The sequence below is a fragment of the Anabrus simplex genome, chromosome 1, assembly GCF_040414725.1.
Source record: "Anabrus simplex isolate iqAnaSimp1 chromosome 1, ASM4041472v1, whole genome shotgun sequence".
Lineage (NCBI taxonomy): Eukaryota > Metazoa > Arthropoda > Insecta > Orthoptera > Tettigoniidae > Anabrus > Anabrus simplex.
The window spans coordinates 888,041,015-888,064,795 of record NC_090265.1 but is presented as its reverse complement, the minus strand read 5'-3'; the positions used below and the strand labels follow the sequence as shown (position 1 = coordinate 888,064,795).

The window sequence follows — 23,781 nt, the reverse complement described above, 5'->3', positions numbered from 1 at the left end:
CCGATCACCACAAATAATCTATTAATTGTATTTGTGCGGTGCAGTGGAATAGAATGATAGGATCTAGAACGTGTAGTTAAGTTGTGAAATGATGATAAAAAGGTGAATTTAGAAGAAATATACAGTGGCTGACTTTCAGCTAACACTCCTAAACACCATCGTTAAAGTGTGTAGCTGCCGATGTTTATCAGGCTTCAGCCATGAGACAGCCTGATAGTATGGGGTGGTATGAACATCGTACCCGATGTTGTAAATAAATCTCAGGCAGGAATTCAGTGCTCCTTGAAGTTTAAGTGTTTCTTCTCTCGTCATATCAACTAAGACAACGTAACAGTAATCAAGAATAGGGAGAATGAGTGTATTAGTTTTGCCTTTAGCTCAAATGGAAATATATCCCTCTGCCGTTTAAGAGGGTGAAGCACTCCAAAAGTCTTTTTTTACGTATTTCTTTCGTGTGACCAGAACAATCAAGTGTTTCATTCATAATTAAGCCAAGATGTTTAACCGGTTTACTGTGGGGAATAATGTTCCCATTCAGTAGGATAGGCGGGATTGCGACATTGTTTGAGCAGCTCAGTAATTTTCGTGGTCCAATTATGATTGCCTGAAATTTTGTGGAGTTTAGTATAAGAGAATTTCGTTGTGAATATATACTGAGTCATCAGAGGTCATTGTTAATATCTTGTCTTGCAGTGTCGATATGTTATTTCCTGTTACGGATGGTATGTCACTGATATAAATACAGAAAAGTAAGGGCCCTAGAATACTGCCCTGTGGGGCACCACTAAGTTTCATTTTCCATTTAGAGGCCTTGTCGTTTACTGTTACACGCTGTTGATGGTTGCTCAAATAATAACTAAGAAACTTAAGCGCAGCCAGGTCGAAATTTAGCAGTTCCATTTACTTTATCATAATCGGAATTTCTATAGTGTCAAAGGTGCTACTGAAGTCAAGAATTATAAGTTTAGTGAGCAGTCGTTTCTCTATAGCGTTTCTTCTTACCTTCAAAAGTGCTGTCGCGGTACTGTCACCCCTTTAAATCCAGATTGCAAAGGGTTCAAAGGAGCATTTTTATTTAGGTATTCCAGAACTTGCTCATATACTAAACGTTCAAAGGCTTTAGAAAGCGCAGGGAGTATGAACACATGACGAATGTCAGAGAGAGATTGTGGGTCTAAACTCTTAGGTACCAGTGTAATATTCAATACTGTCTGTTTTCCAGACAGTAAGGAAAATTCCTTTTAGAAAACAGTAGTTCAGAATGTGCGTCAGTATAGGCAGGACAGCACCAATAATGTTATGTATAAAAGTAATAGGATTATCATCTACACGCGTGGCCTTTGATTTAATCGAGTACAAAGCCTTTTTAACCTGATTTTCTGTGACACTGTGACATGTGAATGGTGGATTGGCTGGAGGGGAGGGCGGTGATTCGGTGCAGTTAATCGGGGTAGGTTGAATATTTATTCTACTAGAGTAATCGTTCAGTTCGTCAAGTAGAATGGCAGGAGTTGTCTGGCTCTGTTGATGTTTTCCTATTCCCAGAGCTCTAAATTGGTCCCATGTGCGACTGGAATTAAAGTTGTTAGCTAAATTCCGGAAATATGCACATTTTTTAAAATTTCTGATTAACTGCTTTGTGCGATATCTTAAGATGCAGTAAGATTCGAAGTCTGTGTTACCTAAGGTTTGTTTATAATGTCGAAATAACGAGTCACGGTGGGCCATCATTCTCTTGGTTTCAACATCTAGCCATGGAGAAGGGCGAGAAACCTTTATTCGATGTGTATGTGTGTGTTTCTTTGCCGCATTAATCGTATAAAATGTCACTTCTTTATAGCTTATCACATGACCATTATTATAATAAAATTACCCTATTTATATTCTGGCTTGGGGACTTGGTGTTTGTCCCAACATTTTCCTCTTCATATTCAGACAACATACTACACCACCCAGCACCAAAGAGACACACAACAGTGATTACATCGCTCCACATAGGGTTGGCGTCGGGAAGAGCATCCGGCCGTAAAGCAGGGACAAATTCACATGTGCGACACAGTTCGCACCCGTGACCCCACAGATGTAGGAAAAACGGAATAATAATAATAATAATAATAATAATAATAATAATAATAATAATAATAATAATAATAATAATAATAATAATAATAATAATAATAATAATAATAATAATATGAAGAAGATGAAGAAGAAGAAGAAGAAGACGACGACGATGATGATGATGATGATGATGATGATGATGATGATGATGATGATGATCACTATTAGCTTCCGGAATCCGCATAAATCCACCGCTCTTACTTGGATCCAAGGACACTCATTTCCTTTTTAGGTATTCTATACCACCTAAACTCTGGAAGTTTGGTCACCTATCAAAATAAATGGGCCCCCCCAAACTGAAATCCTGGCTACGCTACTGAGTTAGAGTACTACTCCTTATGAAAGTCTGCCTTTGTAAGTATTATACCAACGAACATACAGATATTTACAAATATTTTTAGAATAATATTACCTAAAATATTTCCTAAACCTAAATTCGAAACAAGGTACACCTACCTAACCTACTTAACCTAGGAAACGTATTTTACTGAAGACCAACTGAACTACTTGTTATAAAATTTAAATAAATATCACTAGGCCTACTCCCAATTTACCAACAAGCACTAAACACCACTATATAAACAACACTAAATGAATCAGAAATACAAAAAATTAAGCTATTTCAATAGGTTTTAACTACTTTATCACTACAATAATGCAAGAGCTCTCTCTACAGCCAACCGTTCTCAAGAACATCCAACAATGCAATGCCAATATATTCTACACTTGTGTCAGAGTCTAACATCAAGTATTTATTGTAACATCAGTTACTTGCTTCAATAACTTCTCATTGTATAGGTGTATTATAATAGAAAATCTGCTGATTAAACTATCAAAATGCGTTACAGCAACAGTTGGCAATAAATGCAACTGATTATTATAATAATTTGATATAGATATGAGCATGGGCACTGACGGAGTTACTTGCAAGTAAATTTTGTAATTTTTACTACTTTACTTTTCTGAAGTAAAATGGCCATATAGAACAATCTTACGAAGAAACAAGGGCTTTTTTTAGGTTATGGTACATGATCATCACTAATCGATTTACTCATGACAGCATTGTGACACACTGGTTTTGTTTCTGCTTCTCATATCTCTGCTATAGTTTTGCCATTCTTGACAGTCCTCAGCTTTCCTTAGGGCACGTTGGAATGGCAAATCAGTGATGTTCTTGACTTTCCCCATTCATTTAATTGCAATCCTTCCTTGTGGTCTACTGCCCTCAGTTTTCCCTTCCATGACGACTTTTCTGCATTTTTCCAGTTCATCTCGCAATGCGTCCAAAGAACTGGAGTATTCTTCCACTGATGCGAGAAGAAGTGTATTTTAAGATTTTCAGCTCCTGAAGTGTGGATATATTGGTTCTTCATGTAGTCCCAGGCAGACATCCTATGCCAGCTCCGCATTTCGAAGGCATTGATGTAGTATTTTCTTTCTTTCTTTCTTTCTTTCTTTCTTTCTTTCTTTCTTTCTCTGTCTCAGGCCTTTATGGTCCAAGTCTCACAACCATATGAGAGAACAGAGAGTACAAGGATTTCAGTGAGCCAAATCTTTGTATTGTTAGTTATTTTCTTGTTCTGTTAGAGGTTATGGTTAAAGATTCAAAATGTTATAGTTGATGATGCCACATATGACATCTTGAAATATGAAGGAATTCCAAATTAATCCCTTGAGTACGCTGATTTAATTTATCAAGTGAGGCGATCAAGATCGACCCAACTCTCCCAGTGACAACATGTCCTATTGAATGCCCATCCAGTACAATACATTTACATTTCATTAGAGTCTGTCTACGATGGGAGACAGTAGGCTAAGTGGATTATCCATGTTCATTGTTCACAGGAAGTGTGTGCTGTGCAAGAGAACACTTAATTCATTGATATTGTGACAAAACAAATTTGGACAGCAACCAAGAAGGCTAAAGGTTTTTTACCAACATTATTTGTTTAAAAGACCAACAGGCGTCTCCGAAGACCTTAAAAAGTAGTTAGTGGGACGTAAAACAAATAACATTATTATTATTTAAAAACCAACAGATCTTCCAAAGTTTTTTTGCATTTCATTTACTTTTATGCATTGAATTTCTGTTCTGTTAGATAAATTACATTCTACATTGCACGGCCTATGTTTCTTGCAGATTTTCCTACTTCAGCGCACCATTCTCTTGAGCCATAGGGGTTCAAGCACCCTTTCATCCTCTACGCGGTGCTCATGAATATTTGCACTGATGTCAAAACTTTCATAATAACATTGCAAATGACTGTGCTGCTACTATTGTGATGGTCATAATCCTATTCAGTTTGCTCACAAGCATAAGTAGAAGAGTTGACAGGTTATCTTTCTACACATGATACTTTTGGAAAACAGGGCATTTGAAATCATCACATTACTGTTACTCTAGAAGTTCATGGCAGTATGATTGTTTTATAGATAATTCAAATAGCTATTAAATTTAACATTAGTGAATCTGTGTTATATGTTCCAGCATATGCTTTTTACCCCGGTATTGCTGGTCTACTTACTACATTTGATATGTCAGGTTTTCACATTAAAAATTTTACTGTATATTGTTGTTGTTTTTAATTTTTTCCACTTAATTTTGTGCTTTTACATTTCTATATTAATTTCTTGAACATATTCAATTGTAATACTATGTGCAGTAGTTATTTTGAGAACTTGATTGTTACAGCGGCCACTGATGCTGGGAGCTGATCTTGTTGTGTACTCTCTCACTAAGTACATGAATGGTCATACAGATGTTGTCATGGGTGCTGTAGTGACTAATTCCCAGGAACTTCATGAGAGGCTCAAGTTTCTTCAAAAGAGTAAGTTGATACTATTTTGCATATATGCTAGAGTAGCCTATACCGAGCTCGATACCGGCAGTCGCTTAAGTGCGGCCAGTATCCAGTATTCGGGAGATAGTGGGTTCTAACCCCACTGTCGGCAGCCCTGAAGATAGTCTTCCGTGGTTTCCCAATTTCACAGCAGGCAAATGCTGCGGCTGTACCTTAATTAAGGCCACGGTCGCTTCCTTCCCAGTCCCAGCCCTTTCCTCTCCTATCGTCGCCATAAGAACTGTCTGTGTCGATGCGACGTACAGCCAATAGCAAAAAAAGGAAGAGTAGCCTATTGTTTGGTGCTGAATGATTGTGTTCGTGGTTCTTTTTCCTTCCTCGCTCTGCACGTAACTTACAAAGATACTATTGAATTCTTCGGACTAAGTAACATGCGAGGAATAATACAATATTCTTAACGGCAGTCTCAAAGGAGCATGTCTAAGTTATAGTTTAATATTTGAAAGAAAGAACATGACAGATATGGTACAAGAGGAAAACAGCTGAGTTTCATTGCCAATTTATTTCAACTACTGGTCCGTAACGTGAATATCGCAATATGAATATTGTTTCAATTGTATGTACGTATGTTTAGAACTCAGCCCGAAGGATGGTTGGATCCTCAACAGCTCCACCATCAGCTGTCATACATGGCCTAGGCATCACTGAAGAGGCGTACTAGGGAAATGAGGAGTGAGATAGTTTCCCGTTGCTTTCCTCACCGAGCCAGAAGTTGCTATTACATATCAGTCTGCCAAGCCCACTGAAATGCATGCACCAACTGACCCTATGAGCAATATTTTCACACCATTCATAGCAGGGACTGAATGCAGAAGGAATGGCATTAGTAGCATCACTCATACCTCAGTCACTTTCATTTTGTCAAAGCCAAGGATAAAGCTGAGACAGATCAATGAAAGTAACAAAATTGCTCTAGCCCATATCAGATGACATAGTGCACTGTAAACACTAGGTCCCGCCAGCAAAGGTACTTGTTTCAATTAATACAAAATAATCTGTTAGTTCTAAACATTCTTGTTTTTAAGATGAACACCATTCTTTTTCAGTGTTGATTCAGTTAATACAATTTAGAAATTTGAAAAGACTGAAAAACTTCAAAATTTTAAAAATAATCATCGTTCAAAGTTAGCTAAACATACCATATTTTAAAATGATATAATTAGTCAAGTCAATTCTCTCCAATATATTCAGTTAGTACACAGCATTCAACCATGATTTAGATGTAAGAACGATCGGGCTGAGTGGCTCAGATGGTTGAGGTGCTGGCCTTCTGACCCTATCTTGGCAGGTTCGATCCTGGCTGAGTCTGGTGGTATTTGAAGGTGCTCAAATACGCCAGCCTCATGTCGGTAGATTTACTGGCAAGTAAAAGAACCCCTGCAGGTCTAAATTCCAGCGTTTCAGAGTCTCGGCGTCTCCGAAAACCGTAAAAGTAGTTAGTGGGACGTAAAGTGGATAACATTATTAAATATAAGAACCACTCGGCATGTCATTAAGCAAGGAGGCAAACTGAATATCTGAATATTTCCAGAATGATATCGCTCACCGTAAAATGCATGCAGCTGAAACAGTTTCAGTCACCGTTTCCTCACTATCTCCAAATGGAACATCACGTAAAAGAAAAAGAAGAAGAAAAAACTCAAACATCAGTTAACTTTTAAATTGTAAATAGCCGTTTAATAAATTTAGTGGATAGTAAAACATTCTACATGATGATGTTATTCCTTTCCTGACCTCAACCTCATCAGAGGAGTTGGGATGAAGTGAATGACGTGATGTATGCTAGTAAGAAGGGAGAGGGTGAAACCGAGTGCAGGCACTTAGCCTACTCCTGTTGAACAGCACCAAGGGGCCTGCTCAACGCTTAACGCCCCTATCCAAGGGACAAATCACCATCAACAGCGTCATATGCCTTCACTCCACAGGCACAGGCGCAGGGACATGTGGCACGTGCGAGGGGTCCAGGCGCAGCCCGAGTGACGTCAGCACGCGAGGATCGGCGCATCCGCCGCCAAGCGGTGGCAGCCCCGCACGCCAAGACAACCGCCATTCTTCAGCATCTGCAAGACACCCTGGCTGTTCCAATATCGACCAGAACAATTTCCCGTCGATTGGTTGAAGGAGGCCTGCACTCCCGGCGTCCGCTCAGAAGACTACCATTGACTCCACAGCATAGACGTGCACGCCTGGCATGATGCCGGGCTAGAGCGACTTGGATGAGGGAATGGCGGAACGTCGTGTTCTCCGATGAGTCACGCTTCTGTTCTGTCAGTGATAGTCACCGCAGACGAGTGTGGCGTCGGCGTGGAGAAAGGTCAAATCCGGCAGTAACTGTGGAGCGCCCTGCCACTAGACAACGCGGCATCATGGTTTGGGGCGCTATTGCGTATGATTCCACGTCACCCCTAGTGCGTATTCAAGGCACGTTAAATGCCCACCGCTACGTGCAGCATGTGCTGCGGCCGGTGGCACTCCCGTACCTTCAGGGGCTGCCCAATGCTCTGTTTCAGCAGGATAATGCCCGCCCACACACTGCTCGCATCTCCCAACAGGCTCTACGAGGTGTACAGATGCTTCCGTGGCCAGCGTACTCTCCGGATCTCTCACCAATCGAACACGTGTGGGATCTCATTGGACGCCGTTTGCACACTCTGCCCCAGCCTCGTATGGACGGCCAACTGTGGCAAATGGTTGACAGAGAATGGAGAACCATCCCTCAGGACACCATCCGCACTCTTATTGACTCTGTACCTCGACGTGTTTCTGCGTGCATCGCCGCTCGCGGTGGTCCTACATCCTACTGAGTCGATGCCGTGCGCATTGTGTAACCTGCATATCGCTTTGAAATATACATCAATTATTCGTCCGTGCCGTCTCTGTTTTTCCCCAACTTTCATCCCTTTCGAACCACTCCTCCTTGGTGTTGCATTGTCACTGTCAGTCAGTGTATATAAATCAACATAAAATATCTTTCAAGTACTATTATCTATGGCTGCATGTAGCATATACTGTACTAATTTTTAATTTAGTATGTCCTGTACTTCAACTTATCACCTGGTACTTCAGTAGTTTCCAGATTCTACATGTTTTAATACCACAGATGCAGGGGCGTATTCTCCTTGAATGCAAGGCATTCATTGCATGCGTTATGATAACACAAAGAACTGTCTGATGTACGATTTTAGGTTGTTTCAAGTCGAATATTAACGATTTCATCTCTCAGAAGTTCAAAATGTCCGCGCAACTGTACTGGTTCCGTTGCTTGACTACGTGTGGTGCTGGTGTAGTCTCGCCGTCTACACCACTCTAGGAAGAAAGAGACAGCGAATGGACGAGTTCAGGAAGAAAGGCATTCAATCTTAAAATTGCATTCGGTGGCAGACGTAGTTCTGAAACCCTCCGAACGATGTCGCTGCAATTGAAACTTGGTCAGAATTTGTCACTCTATATCCGTGCTACCCTCTGCCATCTGTTAGCAACGTGGAGAAAGTCGGCATCTTTACAGCGAACGGGACCCACAGATTACCCCCCAGCGAGAACCCAACGTGACGAAACTGACCAATGCCACTGGGGTGACTTACCTCCAGTGCTTGAGTTGTGGCTAACTAGTGAGTTATTCATTGTATTTTAGGTGTTTTATTATATCTTGCGCAGATGTGGTATTAACGATGGATGAGTCTAAAACGGATATAATTGTAAATCAGTTTGAAAAGCCATTTGCTGGCCGTTCGTTTGATGAAAAGATTCAAATAGTTAAAGCCGGGAGACCTCAACCTTCCCTCGTAAATTTATTCCTCTTCTTCTTCTTAATCTGCTTACCCTCCAGGGTTGGCTTTTCCCTCGGACTCAGTGAGGGATCCCTCCTCTACCTCCTCAAGGGCAGTGTACTGGAGCTTCAGACTCTGGGTGGGGGATACAACTGGGGAGGATGACCAGTACCTCGCCTCACCTGCTATGCTGAACAGGGACCTTGCGGGGGATGGGAAGATTGGAAGGGATAGACAAGGAAGAGGGAAGGAAGCGGCCGTGGCCTGAAGTTAGGTACCATCCCGGCATTTGCCTGCAGGAGAAGTGGGAAACCACGGAAAACCACTTCGAGGATGGCTGAGGTGGGAATCGAACCCACCTCTACTCAGTTGACCTCCCGAGGCTGAGTGGTCTCCGTTCCAGCCCTCGTACCACTTTTCAAATTTCGTGGCAGAGCCGGGAATCGAACCCGGGCCTCCGGGGGTGGCAGCTAATTACACTAACCACTACACCACAGAGGCGAACCCTCGTAAATTTAAAAACAGAAAACAAGAATTGTGTACGCACGCTCAATCCAGAAACTTACAGTAAAACTGTTTGGCTCGAGTTCACTTACATGTAATTAGGGTGAGTAGAATTGAAATTTACTTAATACGTTGTGTTAACTGCATGGTTACTAGTTGCATGCCTCAGTGGAGATTCCAGGATACGCCACTGCACAGATGGATTTTACATGGACATTTTCTCCCTGTCAACATCGTTAGGATTTATGTACATAACTAACCTTAATTTTTACTGATAACACCTTTCATAATAATTATAAATGCATTCAGCAAGTAGCCTATATTATTAGTACTATCATTTAACAAGAGCGTACGAGTTGGATGGCACTATTAATAACACGGGTGAGAAAATAACTCGTTTGATTGTTGAAAGCGATATAATACGCTACCACTGGCTTGTTAGGCCAATCACGGATCTTTGCGTTAATATTTTGTTATGCTCTAGCCGGTCAGTGCCTGACATGCATTTTCTCATGTCAGTAAGGTTTGTGGTTTACCCACCAGTAATCGGGAGGCTAATCGCAGTGGTTACCCACTGGGCGATGGGTCGCCATATTCCTACGCCAATTTCACTTAGTCCCATTATCAGCATGTTTCTCTCTGTCATTATCTGTGTGATTTCTTGAATTCATGCATCCTTTTTTAAGGATACTACATTAATAGTCCCAATTCTTATATTTTTCTTTGAACAGATTTGTCTATCATTGGAGCCATTTTGGCTGTCATACCTGACAGATCTGCACAAAGGCTTTGTTACTTTCGGTATTGGTTTTACATTTGATCCGAAACTCGTTTGATTGTTGAAAGATATTAAGATAATATATATGATAATATATATCAGATTCCTGATGATTGCACAAGGGCAATTATTGTAACTATTTTTTTAAAAGGTAACAAGGCGCTTTGTAAGAACTATAGAGGAATAGTATTACTGTACTGTGTCATTGCATGAAGATTTATTTATGAAAAGATAATCTTAAAAAATCAAGAACAAGATAGATTCACAATTAAGGGAAGAACAACAAGGATTTAGACCTGGAAGATCAACGATTGATGCCATTTTTACAGCTAGCCAAATAGTAGAAAGAAATGGGAATTTGGGAAAGACATCGCAGTTGTATTCATAGATGACATGGTTATCAGAGAAGAGATACGGCAAGGCTGAATAGAATGGATATGTAATGAGAAATGCAATTCAGAATTAGAAACATGTACACAATAACCTCGTTTATACAGCCCTCATTAATCCGGATCTCCGGTTTATCCGGATCGAAAATAATACAAATGTAGTTTTACTTTTACTGGATCGATTTTTCTTGAATATCTTTCCGCCAAGGATAGTTAAGGACAGGAATTGGAAGTTGAGAATGGTAAACCGTGGACTTTTCTGAATTCCTTGACACATTTGCACTCATTCGCGGATGCTCGGACGTAGATGTGAATGACGTAAATGGCCAGTTGAAAAACGAATGTAATTCAGGCTACGGCATTAATGACAGATGAATAAATTATTGCCTTAATTCAGGCTACGGCGTAATGACAGATGAATAAATTATTGCCTCTTGTTCCTCGGCAGGTAATGATGATAGTGATGGTGAATTGGAAGATGAAACATTGACTCATGGAGATGTAACAATTCAGCTGGACAAACTGATGGCCTATTTAGAATCCCAGACTGAAACCACACGGGCAGAACTGATGTAAGTAAAACGTTGTGATCGTTCTGCGCGCAAGGGCTATACAAATGTAAAACAGAAAAAGCTCACACATTATTTTAGTGCATAAAACAAAGTCGTAAATGTAATAAACGTGCCCTTACATCTTTTGTACAGTTGAAGAAAGGTATCGCTGACTGCACAACTTATGTTAATATATTATATAACATGTACTGTATTTGTTTCTTTAGTTTTACGGATTATCCGAATTTTCAATAATCCGGATCAGTTCCGATCCCACCTAATTCGGATAAACAAAGTTCTTGTGTATAACAAATGTCTGAACTGTGTTATAATAGATGGCAACAAATCACACTGGTTTAGAACAGACAGAGGAGTTCGACAAGGAAGTGTACTTTCATCAGTGCTCTTTAATATAGTGATGAACAACATTATGAGGAAAGTTCGTCAAGGGTCAACAGCAAATGATATGAAAGTCATAGCATATGCAGATGATGTAATGATATCGGAAGAAAATGAACAAAAATTGGAAAAACAACTAAATACCTGGCAGAGAGCAATTAAAGAAGCAGGCATGGAAATAAGTTTTAACAAAAAGTGAGGTCATGGAAATCAGTAGAGAAAAAATGTGTAATGGAAAAATTCTTAAAGAATAGATGCTTTTAAATACCAGGGATGTAACCTAACTGGGAAAGGAAACATCAAGGGATAAATTTCGGAGAGGATAGGAAATTGCTCAAAATTGTATTACTATGTATCAGACACAATTAGAAATTGGAAACTACCTATCAAAGCAAAAATAATTATATATAAATCATATTATTTGCCAATATTGGCCTATGGATCAGAATGTTGGACTTGGACAAAAAGATCTGAGTAGATTACAAGCAACAGAGGTGGGTTTTCTGCAAGGGATCTTGGGTAAAACAAGGAGGGACAAGATAAGAAATGAAACAATACGAAACATGCTACAGATCAATCCTCTAATAGAAACTATGGAGAGAAATTGGCTGAAACGGTTCGGCCACGTCCAAAGAATGGGGCAAGAGTGATTACCAAGAAGACCTCTGGATTGGACAAAATCTGGAAGAAGACCAATTGGAAGACTACGAACAAGATGGAGAGATCACTGGGGAGGATTATAGTGGCAGACAGTGATGAACGATGGAATGTGGGGAAAAGAGAAAAGATAGGAAGAGGCTCTGTGAACGACGTGCACAAGCAGAAACGTATCTGGAAGAAGAAGAAGAAAATAACTGATATGAAAAGCTTAACCTATATGCAATATCACCATTACTTATAAAAGAGGTCATTATATTTATCGTATTCTCACAGTTATAAATGGGGTCATTTTTTATTTATTTATTTATTTATTTATTTATTTATTTATTTATTTATTTATTTATTTATTTATTTATTTATTTATTTATTTATTTATTTTATTTTATTTATTTATTTATTTTTAAATATGTGAAATACATATACTATTACATTAAATAAAATCAAATATCAAATTAAAGTTATATTATGTCTTATGGAAGTCTTAGTAAAATTAAGTCATATAGGCCTATAAATAAAGTTTTCTTCAGTAGCATAATATAGTTACAAATATTCAGTTATATATGCACATAGTGTAACATGGTACTTAAAATATTAAAATTATTTACTAATGGCTTTAAACCTATATTAGAACTGTAATTATACATGTTGGTAGTGATTCATCGAAGATGATAATGATTATGAGGGAGATAGTATTACTAGAAACTAGAAAATGAACTAAAGCTATGAACTTAACAATAAGAGTCAGTAAAGTGGGATTTTAATTTAGAGTAGAAAATATTTGTTTACATTGTTTTACAATGAATGAGTATGTAGTAGAGTATTTATCATATTCTCATAGTTGGACTGGATAACATAAAACGTATTGGCACTGCAGGTGGGGGTACTACCAGTGGCTCCAATTAGCCTACGCAGTGGCCTCCACGGTATGCTCCAGCCATGCGTCTTGGTGGATGTGCTATTTACCAACTGATGAGCCCAAATTAGCACATTGGGCGAAATGCTGGCAGCCAGGAATGATATAGCTGGACAATTTATAACGTTCAATAACGGACCATTTATATTGGTATTATAAGAACCTGGTAGCCGATACAACCTCAGGAACACTGTGGAACGGGACCAGTATGGTGGTGGTGGCGTCGTGGTGTGGGAAGGCGTCATGTTGAATGGCCGTACGGAACTGCACATTTACATGGGTGGTCCTAGGAACACTTACAACGCTCAGAGATACAGGGATGCATTACTGAGACCACATGTTTGACTCTTCAGAGGTGCGGTTGGTCCAGACTTCCTCTATATGGACGATAATGCCCGACCGCACCGCGCTGCTCTGGCTGGCTGGGGAAGATATTCACCGCATGGATTGGCCAGCGAGGTCTGTGGATCTGAATCCTATAGAACGTCCCTGGGATGCATTGGGGAGGCAAACTACATCCCGTCAGCCTCCACCAAGGACCCTCCAAGACCTTTACATTGCCCTTTCGGAGGAATGGGATCGACTGCCACAGGAACTCTTAGACTACCTGATAAAGAGCATGCTACGTCGCTGCGAAGCATGTGTGGCCGTTAGGGGTAACCATACACCCTATTAACAGCATATTTTGTTGTGGAAGACATTGCCAAGTTTTGTTAGATGTTGTCAAAGGCGTACCTTAGCTATCAGAACCTTTCTGACACTGTTTTTGGACAGGTTGTGTGACATATGGTGTGGTGTGAGTCAGCTTCCGTTTGTTCAGCAATCCGTCTGACATTCCGATCAGGTGGTATGGCCTCATTTAGTCATTATGCTTAACTTTTGGACACTAGTGTACTATGCTGAGCAGTAGATATTTCCAGATTTTTGCTGAGGATTCAAAGAGCAAAGTACATAAGTTAAATGATGGGCTCGCTCAAGGGTCTGTGTTAGCTTGTATTCTCTTCAATTTGTACATACAATTAACAGAAATCAAGTCTGGAAAATTCATTTATGATGATGACATTGCCTTGGTATATCAAGACCAAAGTTTCTTTGGAGTAGAATCAACACTTACACTTACTTTCAATGATCATGTCTCCAGCGTAACCCTTAAAAAAACAGTTGTATCTACATTTCACATCTGCAATAGACATGCAGATTTTAAGCTAAGCATCACACTCAGCACACAGATCTGTATATCACACTTGATGTTTAATCATTTTTTCACATCAGTGATGGCCTCTGAATGGCGGCTGCTACCCTCTGTGGACCGAATACTTCAAGCTTGCAACAACAGAAGGGCTCTGAATGGTGGCTGCTACCCTCTGTTGACCGAATAGTTCAAGCTCGCAACAACAAAATTACACTGCTGCACTCAAACTACTGTAATATGAAAAGTACTCAAGATACCGACCTCAAACGTGGAACATGTTCTCAACAGCAGCTTGCTTAATAGTTCTGCATAGCGTGTGAGCACAGTATGATATCTTTCAACGCAGTACCCTTCGTGGTGGTGGGGTTATAAGTTTCGAACTTAGCATAAGGCGGTGTGACATTGGGTGGTGTGAATAAAGATTAGTCTAAGCGTGTGAGCGTGTGCTCGCTGAGTGTCTGAGTGTCTCCCTGCTGATGAGCTTCCACTCAGCATTTATGGTGAATAAAAATGAAGAGCGGAAGCACAGCATAAACTCGAGAGTCTGGAGCAAGATCTGCAGGGGATGTCATCCCTTCACCTTCCAACAGAGGCGTCACAAAGCCGCAAACATCGCAGCTCCTCCAAATTCGGAAATCATGGACAGTCAGGCCATGATACATTTACACTGGTTGAACTCTTCCTTTCCATTGCAAGTGCTGCACAATTATTCTTTATTTTCGTGAGTTTAATAAATATTAACTTAAAATTAGAGGCGTAATATCGAAGAGAACCCATTGAAAATTTGCTGGCAATAACCTGTCCCACATGTCTCTACAATACGATGAACCATTAAGAAAATATTCCAGCTTTTTATAAAACTGTTAATATTACTAAGCGTCACGTACAACCAGCTGACTGCTCTGCTAATGTTGTATAATAAATGCGTGGGCTGTGAAGGTCAAAGATTTTATTGTGGCATGGTATGGCCACTCCGCCCTTGCGTTTTTCGTGCACATACCAAACAATTTCATCTTTGACTTCTTTAAAGCCACTGAATGCATTTTTGGTACAGTACCGTACGCATTTTTAAGCTATCTTTGTCTTCACACTAACGCGGAACATTGGCTTTAGTTACGCTGTATTATCTTGCGGCTGCACAATTATTCTTCATTTCCGCGTGTTTAATAACCATTAACTTAAAATTAGCAGCGCAATATCGAAGAGAACCTGTTGAAAATTTGTCAGCCTGTTCCACATGTCTCTACAATAGGACGAACCACACAAAAATATTCTTGCTGTCTATCAAACTCTTAATTTTACTAAGCGCCAGGTACAGTAGATGTGTTATTACTTGGCCACTGAGTAGCTGTGGCCTTTCTAAGTATTTGAAGGCTTGCATGTTTTGATGCCATTCTGCGGATGTGAGAAACATTTTTGTAGATGCTAATAGCATGTCATTCTCTCGTCGTGACGTTACACAACCGGTTGTCGCGGCTAACGATGCATAATAAAGGAGCGGACATTGATGGTCAATGCGTTTTGCGCACGCGGGTGTGGGGGTGAAGGGAAGCAGCGTAGTTACCGTGGTAGCTGCCAGTTGCGTTCATTACACTTAGGCCGCGAATGCAAGATGATTTTTCACATGAGTTTCTGAGAAAAAATCATCGTCTTGAATTTGGAGAAATACAGTACAAGGTCTTTCATAAAGAATGAACCGATTTCATCAAGCTATTTTTTTTCCAAACGTCAGTAGTACAAGATTAAACCTAAGACACATGTGTTTGACTGATGTTCAAGGTTAGTCCTACAAGTGTTCAATATGACCGCCACCAGCAGCATAGACTCCATCAAGGCGATAGGAAAATTCCTCCCAAACGCACTGCAGCATATCACGATCCACTGAGTTTATCACACGTGCTATCCGCTCTTGAAGATCATTAGATCATCCAGTGTCGTGGCTAGTGGCGGAAAATAAACTTTGTCCTTGACGTATCCCCACAGGAAGAAGTCGCAAGGAGTGAGGTCTGGGGATCTGGGAGGCCATGTGAGTAGAGCACGATCCGTAACAGTGTGTCGAGCAATCCACCGTTGAAGTACTGTTTCATTCAGAAATGCTCGCACTGGTAAGCTCCAAAGCGGCGGGGCTAAATCTTGTTGGAAAATGAAGTCGCATGAGTGTGTTTGCAGCAAAGGGGAGATCCAGGTCCGTAACATTGCGAGATAGCTTTGTCGTGTGACAGTGTTGGTGTTGAAGAAGAGAGGGCCATAAACCCTGACATTACTGACCGCACAGAAAATATTTACCTTGGGAGAATTCCGTTCGTGCTCGATTGTACCATGTGGGTGTTCGGTTCCCCAGAACGAAACATGGTGATGATTGACACAGCCATTGATTTGGAAGATTGCTTCGTCACTAAAAAGAGGCACGAAAAGGTGTCTTCAGCATCATATTCCATATTCAGCATCGCAGCACATAATTCCATCCGTTGTGCCTTGTCAACATGTCTCAGTGCCTGAACCAGCTGAAGTCCGTACGGTTTCATGTGTAGGCGTCTTTTCAAGACACGCCAGATACTGGTACTGCTCACCTGAAGCTTTCGGCGACCTTGAGAAATGGATTTCCGGGGGCTCCAAGTAAACGCCTCTTGGATTCTACTCACATTTTCTTCTGACCAAGCAGTTCGTGGTCGACCAGGGATTTTTCCTTTACACAAACATCCTGTTTCCTGGAACTGTTGGAACTACTGTCAGATGTTCTTGGGAGAGGGCCTGAATGCATCGTCGTTAAATCTCTTACGGAACTTGCGTTGCACCGTGACCACAGACCCGGTCATTGCGAATGGAACAACACAGAACGCTTTGTGTTGAGGTGTTGCCATTGTTAGACTCTCACGGCAACTGATGGTGGTGGTGGTGATTATTGTTTTAAGAGGAAATACAACTAGGCAACCATCCTCTATATAACAGTAATCAGAGGGAAAAAATGGAAGGGATCCGACACTTCGAAAAATGAAGATATCGGCCATAGGAAGACAAGGGCCACGAAGGGCGTGAAAAGGAAAGACTACCTAGCCCTCGCAAACCTAATAGCGTCGGGGTCGGAAAAGAACAAGAGTTGACCAAGAGAGGTCGGAGAGGATAGACGAAAGTGAGGAGCCTGGCACAAGTAAGTGGAAGCAATGCCAGGACTCAGCTGAGGGCCCCGTGGTCACACGGCAACTGAGTGAGCTCACTGCTCTGCAGGTTGAATGGAGTCAGGAGAAGGGGAGGGGAGGAAAGCGCGGAGCACTACACTGACTAATAGAAATGTGAGGCCACGCCCTTTGTAACGATATGCGACTCATGCCACTGCGTGGCATGAGTCGCATTACGGCGCAATAAGCCTTCAAAATAGGTTCATTCTTTATGAAAGACACTGTATTTCATAATCTCATTTTAGGGGGAATATCTGGAATTTGTTTCCATGTAGTGATATATGTCAAGTAATGAAATCATTTCAAATATGTACCGAGCAAGTGGTTGTGCAATAGCTATCAGTTTGCATTTTGGAGATAGTGGGTTCGAACGCCAATGTCAGCAGCCCTGAAGATGGTTTTACGTGGTTTCCCATTTTCATACCAGGAACATGCTGGGGCTGTACCTTAATTAAGACCATGGTGGCTTCCCTCCCACCCCTAGCTCTTTCCTCTACCATCGTCATCGTAAGACCTATTTGTGTTGGTGCGAAGTAGAAAAGAAAAAATACAGTTCAACTAATTTGAGTTTTATATTTAATGTTTAGGTATAGGTGCAGTTCCTCCTCCATTTGACTGTTACTTGGTGAATCGCGGCTTGAAGACATTACCTCTCCGCATGGAGCAGCACATGAAAAATGGTCTAGCTGTTGGACGCTTTTTGGAACAACATCCATCTGTGGAGAAAGTTTTGCATCCAGGTATGATTTCTTTAATAGCTAGAAGGAATTTATAATTAAAATATCGTAGCAGTCATATATTATTTATGCAGAAGTGGAAAGGTTCTGTAAGAATTCATTCACAAGAATTCATAGAGATAAATGTTGAAGAAAATATCATCATTGTCATCGGCTGTTACTCATATCCAGGTGTTTCTCTCCTGCAATTGTTTCATCACCTGTTTACCCTATATTGAAGTTATTGATGACTAAACCAATCATGGTGTGCATAAAACCTGCGCCCACATGTTTCACCTGATGGAGAGAGGAGAACATGGCTGGACCTGGCGTTTCCATCTTTGACGGATATCTATTTACAAGTGATTTACAAGCATTACCCAAAATCCATAAAAAAAATGGTTCCCGTGCGCCCTATTATAAATAGCAGGAACAGTCCCACATATAAGGTCTCAAGATTTTTTACATTATTTTCTTAACAAACACTTCAAATTCAACAATGAAGCATACATAAACATTCCATTGACTTCTGCGAAAAATTAACACAATTTAAACTACAACCTAACCATATAATGGTCTCATATAACATCATCAGTATGTACTCAAGCATCCCTATAAATCATACTATAGATATTATCAAAAAGAACCTTTCCAAACACAGAAATTTAAGCAAATTTTTAATAAATGAATTCATTAAATTATTGAGCTTTGTTTTGAACAATGACTACTTCACTTTCAACAACAAAATCTACCGTCAAAAGGGACTGGCAATGGGATATCCTGTTTCGGGCATTTTAGCAAACATTTTCATGGACAATCTACATGCTAACAAAATAGTAAACAAAATCAACGGTCTCCACCTATGGATAAGATTCGTAGATGACACGTTTGCCATCACTGATAAACTGCAAAACAACAGTAACAACATTTTAGAGTTTCTTAATGGATTCAACAGTAACATCACCTTCACAAAGGAAGATGAAACCAACAACTCTTTAAATTTCCTAGTTGTAACCATTAATAGAACCAATAATAAATTCAAATTTCAAATCTACAGAAAAACCACATTTGTCCCTCTGACTATAAGAAATGAATCTATGCACCTGCATTCTCACAAATTAGCACCCTTTTACAGCTTAACCCATAGAGCATTCAAAATTCCTCTTTAAAAGGTAAGGTAAGGGTGTATTCTGCCCGAAGGCAGGTCCGAACCTCCGCAGAGGTGTGCCTGAGCCGGAGTTTACGTACGGTAGGGTGGCCAGTTCCTTTCCGCTCCTCCATTCCCTTACCCGCCACCAACAGCGCGTGGCAACCCATCCAAATCTTGACCACGCCCAATGTTGCTTAACTTCGGAGATCTCACGGGATCCGGTGTTTCAACACGGCTACGCGACAACCAAAAAAGAACTACAGTATATTAAAGAACTGGCTAAACACAATGACTACAAACCAAACACTGTTAATGAAACCATAAACAAAATAAAATTAAAAACTGCTAATAATCTAACCTCCAGAACACCTAAAAACAGGTTTGCTGCTTTTACCTTCACAAATCCGCCTCTATATCATATCACCAACCCAATCAAGGAACAGGACATCAATATTGCATTCAAAACCCGTAATACAAACAGAAATATATTATTTAACTCCCATACAGTAAATTTAACACACGACCGATACTATAATTCGAGAGTTTATAGAGTCAAATGTGCCCATTGTGAATTTTCTTATGTTGGGCAAACTGGACACATGTTTCATACAAGATATTTAGAGCATTACAATGCATCCAAGCAGAACAAACACTCCGCTATGAGCATTCATATGAAAGAAACGGAGCATAAATTCACACCATAGACCAGGACCTTCAAAACTTAAAGGTTGTTAATAAAGGTAGTCTAATGACTGAATATAAAAATACCTACATCTTTTTAGACCAACACTTCAATAAAAATAAAAATAAAAATGACATCGTAGAAACAAAGAGCCCGGTCACGGAACAAATTCTTAACTTATTATCATCTCTTAACATAAAGAGTACCTTTTTTAAAATCTTCAACCGTAAATCCAGCATTAATACCTATATATCAACAGCAGCCATTGCCCCCTCGCCCAGCCACACCCCTTCCCCACTCGAACCAATAGCGATCTTAACGCCTCGCCCACACCACTCCACCCAACACACTCCCAGCCAACAATGACACACCCCTACAATACAAGAAGCAGAGATAAAACGACTGTCAGACCACCTCATACAACCAACACAACCGGACTTCCTCCTAACGTCTAACGGGTAAGTGTCAAGAATATTACATCCACTAATAAACCATCCTGATACAGCACTCACACACTTTTTCGTTTATTCCACAAATTTCAACACACTCACTAGCCGCACACTTACATCCAGAATCCATTTGAACTCCTCTCCAGGCTTACATGGAATAACTTCAAAAGAGCTTCACAACATAAACAACATACAACATGTGTATACGGAGATGAAATAATCCGTTATTTAATGACACTCGATCAAGATCTCTACCAGCATTCTTGCCATCCAAATGGCACTCCACTTTAACAGTGATTCTCATTCTTCAAGAAAGCGATGTTAATCTTTAGAATATTTGGGCCATCCCAGAAAAGCATATAAGTGAACGTGTTTGATCTCCTACAAATGTAAAAAGAAATGTTTAAATGTTATGATTCCAATAGCCTACAATTGCCATCGCAGCATGGCATTATGAGTATTGATATTTTGTATTATCTCCATTCAACGTGGACATACTGTAAGTAGGACGTCCCATTGAAACTTTCAGACAAGATCGGCCAGTTCATTTCCAAATTGTACCATATGTTATATACATCAGGGTAAATAGTTGTAAAAATAGTTTTTAAGAATAGTTCTAGTACAAGTTCATCTACTAATAGGCTAAAAAATGTATAGATGTTTTAAATTCCACTTGTTTCATGCCGTTCTCATTATCGGCATTATGAGAGTTGACACTTAGTATTATTTTCATTGGATGTGAACATTAGTTGGACGTCACACTAGAACTTCAAGACATGAATGGCTTATCAACTCCAAATATGACCTTAAAGTTCTTATACTTTAGTGCAAATTGTTATATAAAAATATGATTTATGAATAATCCTAGTATAGCATCAACTCAGAGCTCTGACTTTGAGTTAGAATTCATGGCTGATGATGCCTGGAATGACAGGCGAAACATGTACCATACTTAAACCTAATATAATGACAGTAATATAGTCCTAAAGACTTCACTAGTATTGAATATGTGGTTTCAATAAATTAACTGTTTAACTCTCAATAAGATATCTATTTCCCGTCCTTGATGCACACATTCAAATTGCACAACGGTATCTATGATAGTTGAGCATCAACAAGAACGATCTTCTGTAAGAGTACGTCAAACGCTCTGGTTTATGTCTTTGCTCTTCATGATCCCTTCAAAGGGTCACCATGAGACCTTCTGCCAGCTCTGATTTCAGTAGGCTGGATTTGCTGAGGAAGTTTGTTGTGTCCCATATGCTGGATATGTCCAATCCATCTAAGTCAATAATAGTGGCCTGTAAGCCTTACATCTCAGGAACTACAACACTGGATACATAGTAATCCTATTTGATATTCATAAAGGATGTAAGTTTTTGCTGGTGCAAACTTTCAAATTTCTTGATGTCCTGTTGAGATACTGTCTAGGTTTCACATCCATAGAGTAATGTTGAGACAGCAGCAGCCCAGTACACTATCGGTTTGGTCATTTGCAAATTGCAATTCAGTGATCCAGATGAGGTTGGTTGGCCTTTGTGCATGTAATCTGACTGGATTAAAAAGTCTAATTTATACACCTGCATCTTTTGTAGATGATACCTTGTAGAACATGGCTGCCAGGTACAGGGCACAAAGTGTAAGTGCAAGTAGAATAGAAAGTACTTCAGATAAGTCATTCTGATAAAGCACCTGTCCAGCCATACCATCATTAAATGCTTGAATGAGTCCAACAAAAAGTTTGGTGCAACCAAATCTCCTTAGAACCATCCACGTCACATTTCCAGTCATTGTGCCTTTTTTCCCCTGCAGATTGTAAAATAAAAGCAGAGATTTTTGTTATTGTTTGCAATTCTCCTGCAGTTGTCTGGTATGGAAGATCATATTCGTAGTGATTCTGGAGGTCCGAAATCCACACTGAAATTCTGGAAGTATCTTCTCAGAAACTAAACGGAGGCAATTCATTAGGATTCAAGCAAAACCTTTTCCCGTTATGGAGAACAAGAAAATAGCATGATAATTACCACAGATACTATGGTCATCTTTTTTTAAAGTTGTTGACAGTGATTGAACTCTTCATGCCATTAAAAGTAATAAACTTCATTGTTAGGTTCCGTATTGAGTTGAGACTATGCTTAAAGTAAATACAAAATTTTAATATTTTTCACTTTTATCTGTCATTCCACCACCATCCCATCCTTTTAGATCCTCTCATTTCTCCATACTATTTTTATCACTATGTCTTTTACTGTTGTAATTTGGCTAGGCTGATGATGGTCCACAGTGGACCGAAACTAGTACCCTTTTAATGTCATTGTAATGTTTTTGTAAAAACATCACATGATTTTTTAGTATTGAGAAGGTGGAATATTAAAATTTTGTATTTACTTTAAGCATACTCTTCATGCCATGTGTTCATATTTTTGGTTTCCCATATTAGAAGGATCAGAGAAAAAACTGGTTTCAGAAGTAAAATGCCTCTCTGAATGAGCTCTAGGAGAATGCTGTCTGGTCTAGGAGCCTTTCTGGCTTTCAGAATGTTGAGAGATTCAGATATTCTTGACATAACTTGGAGACATTCTTGAAAAGTTGGAGGGGCAGCCATCCAAGGCTGTGGAGGATGTTGTGGTTCATACTGGAAGAAGTCCTCTGCCATAATGGAGTTGGGATTAAAAAGTGAGCTGAAGTTTTCTTTCCACACTTCAGAATGTCTAGACTGTCAGTAACAATGGTGGAACTGTCAGTGGCTTTCAGAGTACCTGATGAGGAATGGACATGTCTGTAGAGGTCTTTTACACCATAAGAAAGTTCTGTAGGTCCCTGGCATCACACAGATTTGGAGTTCATTTAATTTTTGTTGCCATCAATTAATGAATGCTCTGATTTCAGTCTGATATTTCTGCTTTAGCTCTTGAAATCGTGCTTTCATCTCACTGGAGGTTGGGCGTCAATTAATAGATAGGCTTCTCTCTTGGCACTGATGAGTAGATACGGTATTAGATTTGTATGCACTAAATTTATCTACTGTAAAGTATGCATGCATTTATGCTGTCAAAATCTTTAGAACATGTTTTAAAATTTTGAAAATATGCACTGAAATATGCTGTTATAAACAAAATATATATCTTTTATAAATTTAATTGTGTTGAGTGACCTTCCTTATATGTCTTTCTTGAGACTGTAATTTTCTTTACAATTACCTGTGTGATGATGACTTTTTTAAATATTAAGTTTATCAGTTAATATCAGTTTGTGCGCGGAGAAGGATCTCTCAACGTCCACAGATGTGATTGAACAGTATTTGTAAGTACTAACAAGCTCTGGGAGAATTTCTCCTCGATGTTGTGCACTGTCACCTTGAAGATATTTATTTTATTAACAGAACATAAAATATTGAAAACGGGATTTCTTTGTAATACACTGTATATTTTTGCACTCAATATTTCTTTATTTTAGAGAGGCGCACTTAAGTT

General features: G+C 39.7%; 1 protein-coding gene across 1 annotated transcript in view; it reads left to right on the top strand.

Annotated features, from left to right (window-relative positions):
* Cth (Cystathionine gamma-lyase) overlaps positions 1 to 23,781 on the top strand; it is a 664,174-nt gene that overhangs the window by 319,944 nt on the left and 320,449 nt on the right. Inside the window, exons 9-10 of the mRNA XM_068225275.1 lie at positions 4,814 to 4,949; positions 17,899 to 18,051. Of these exons, the coding sequence (XP_068081376.1) occupies positions 4,814 to 4,949; positions 17,899 to 18,051 (289 nt within the window). The remainder of the gene's footprint in view (positions 1 to 4,813; positions 4,950 to 17,898; positions 18,052 to 23,781) is intronic.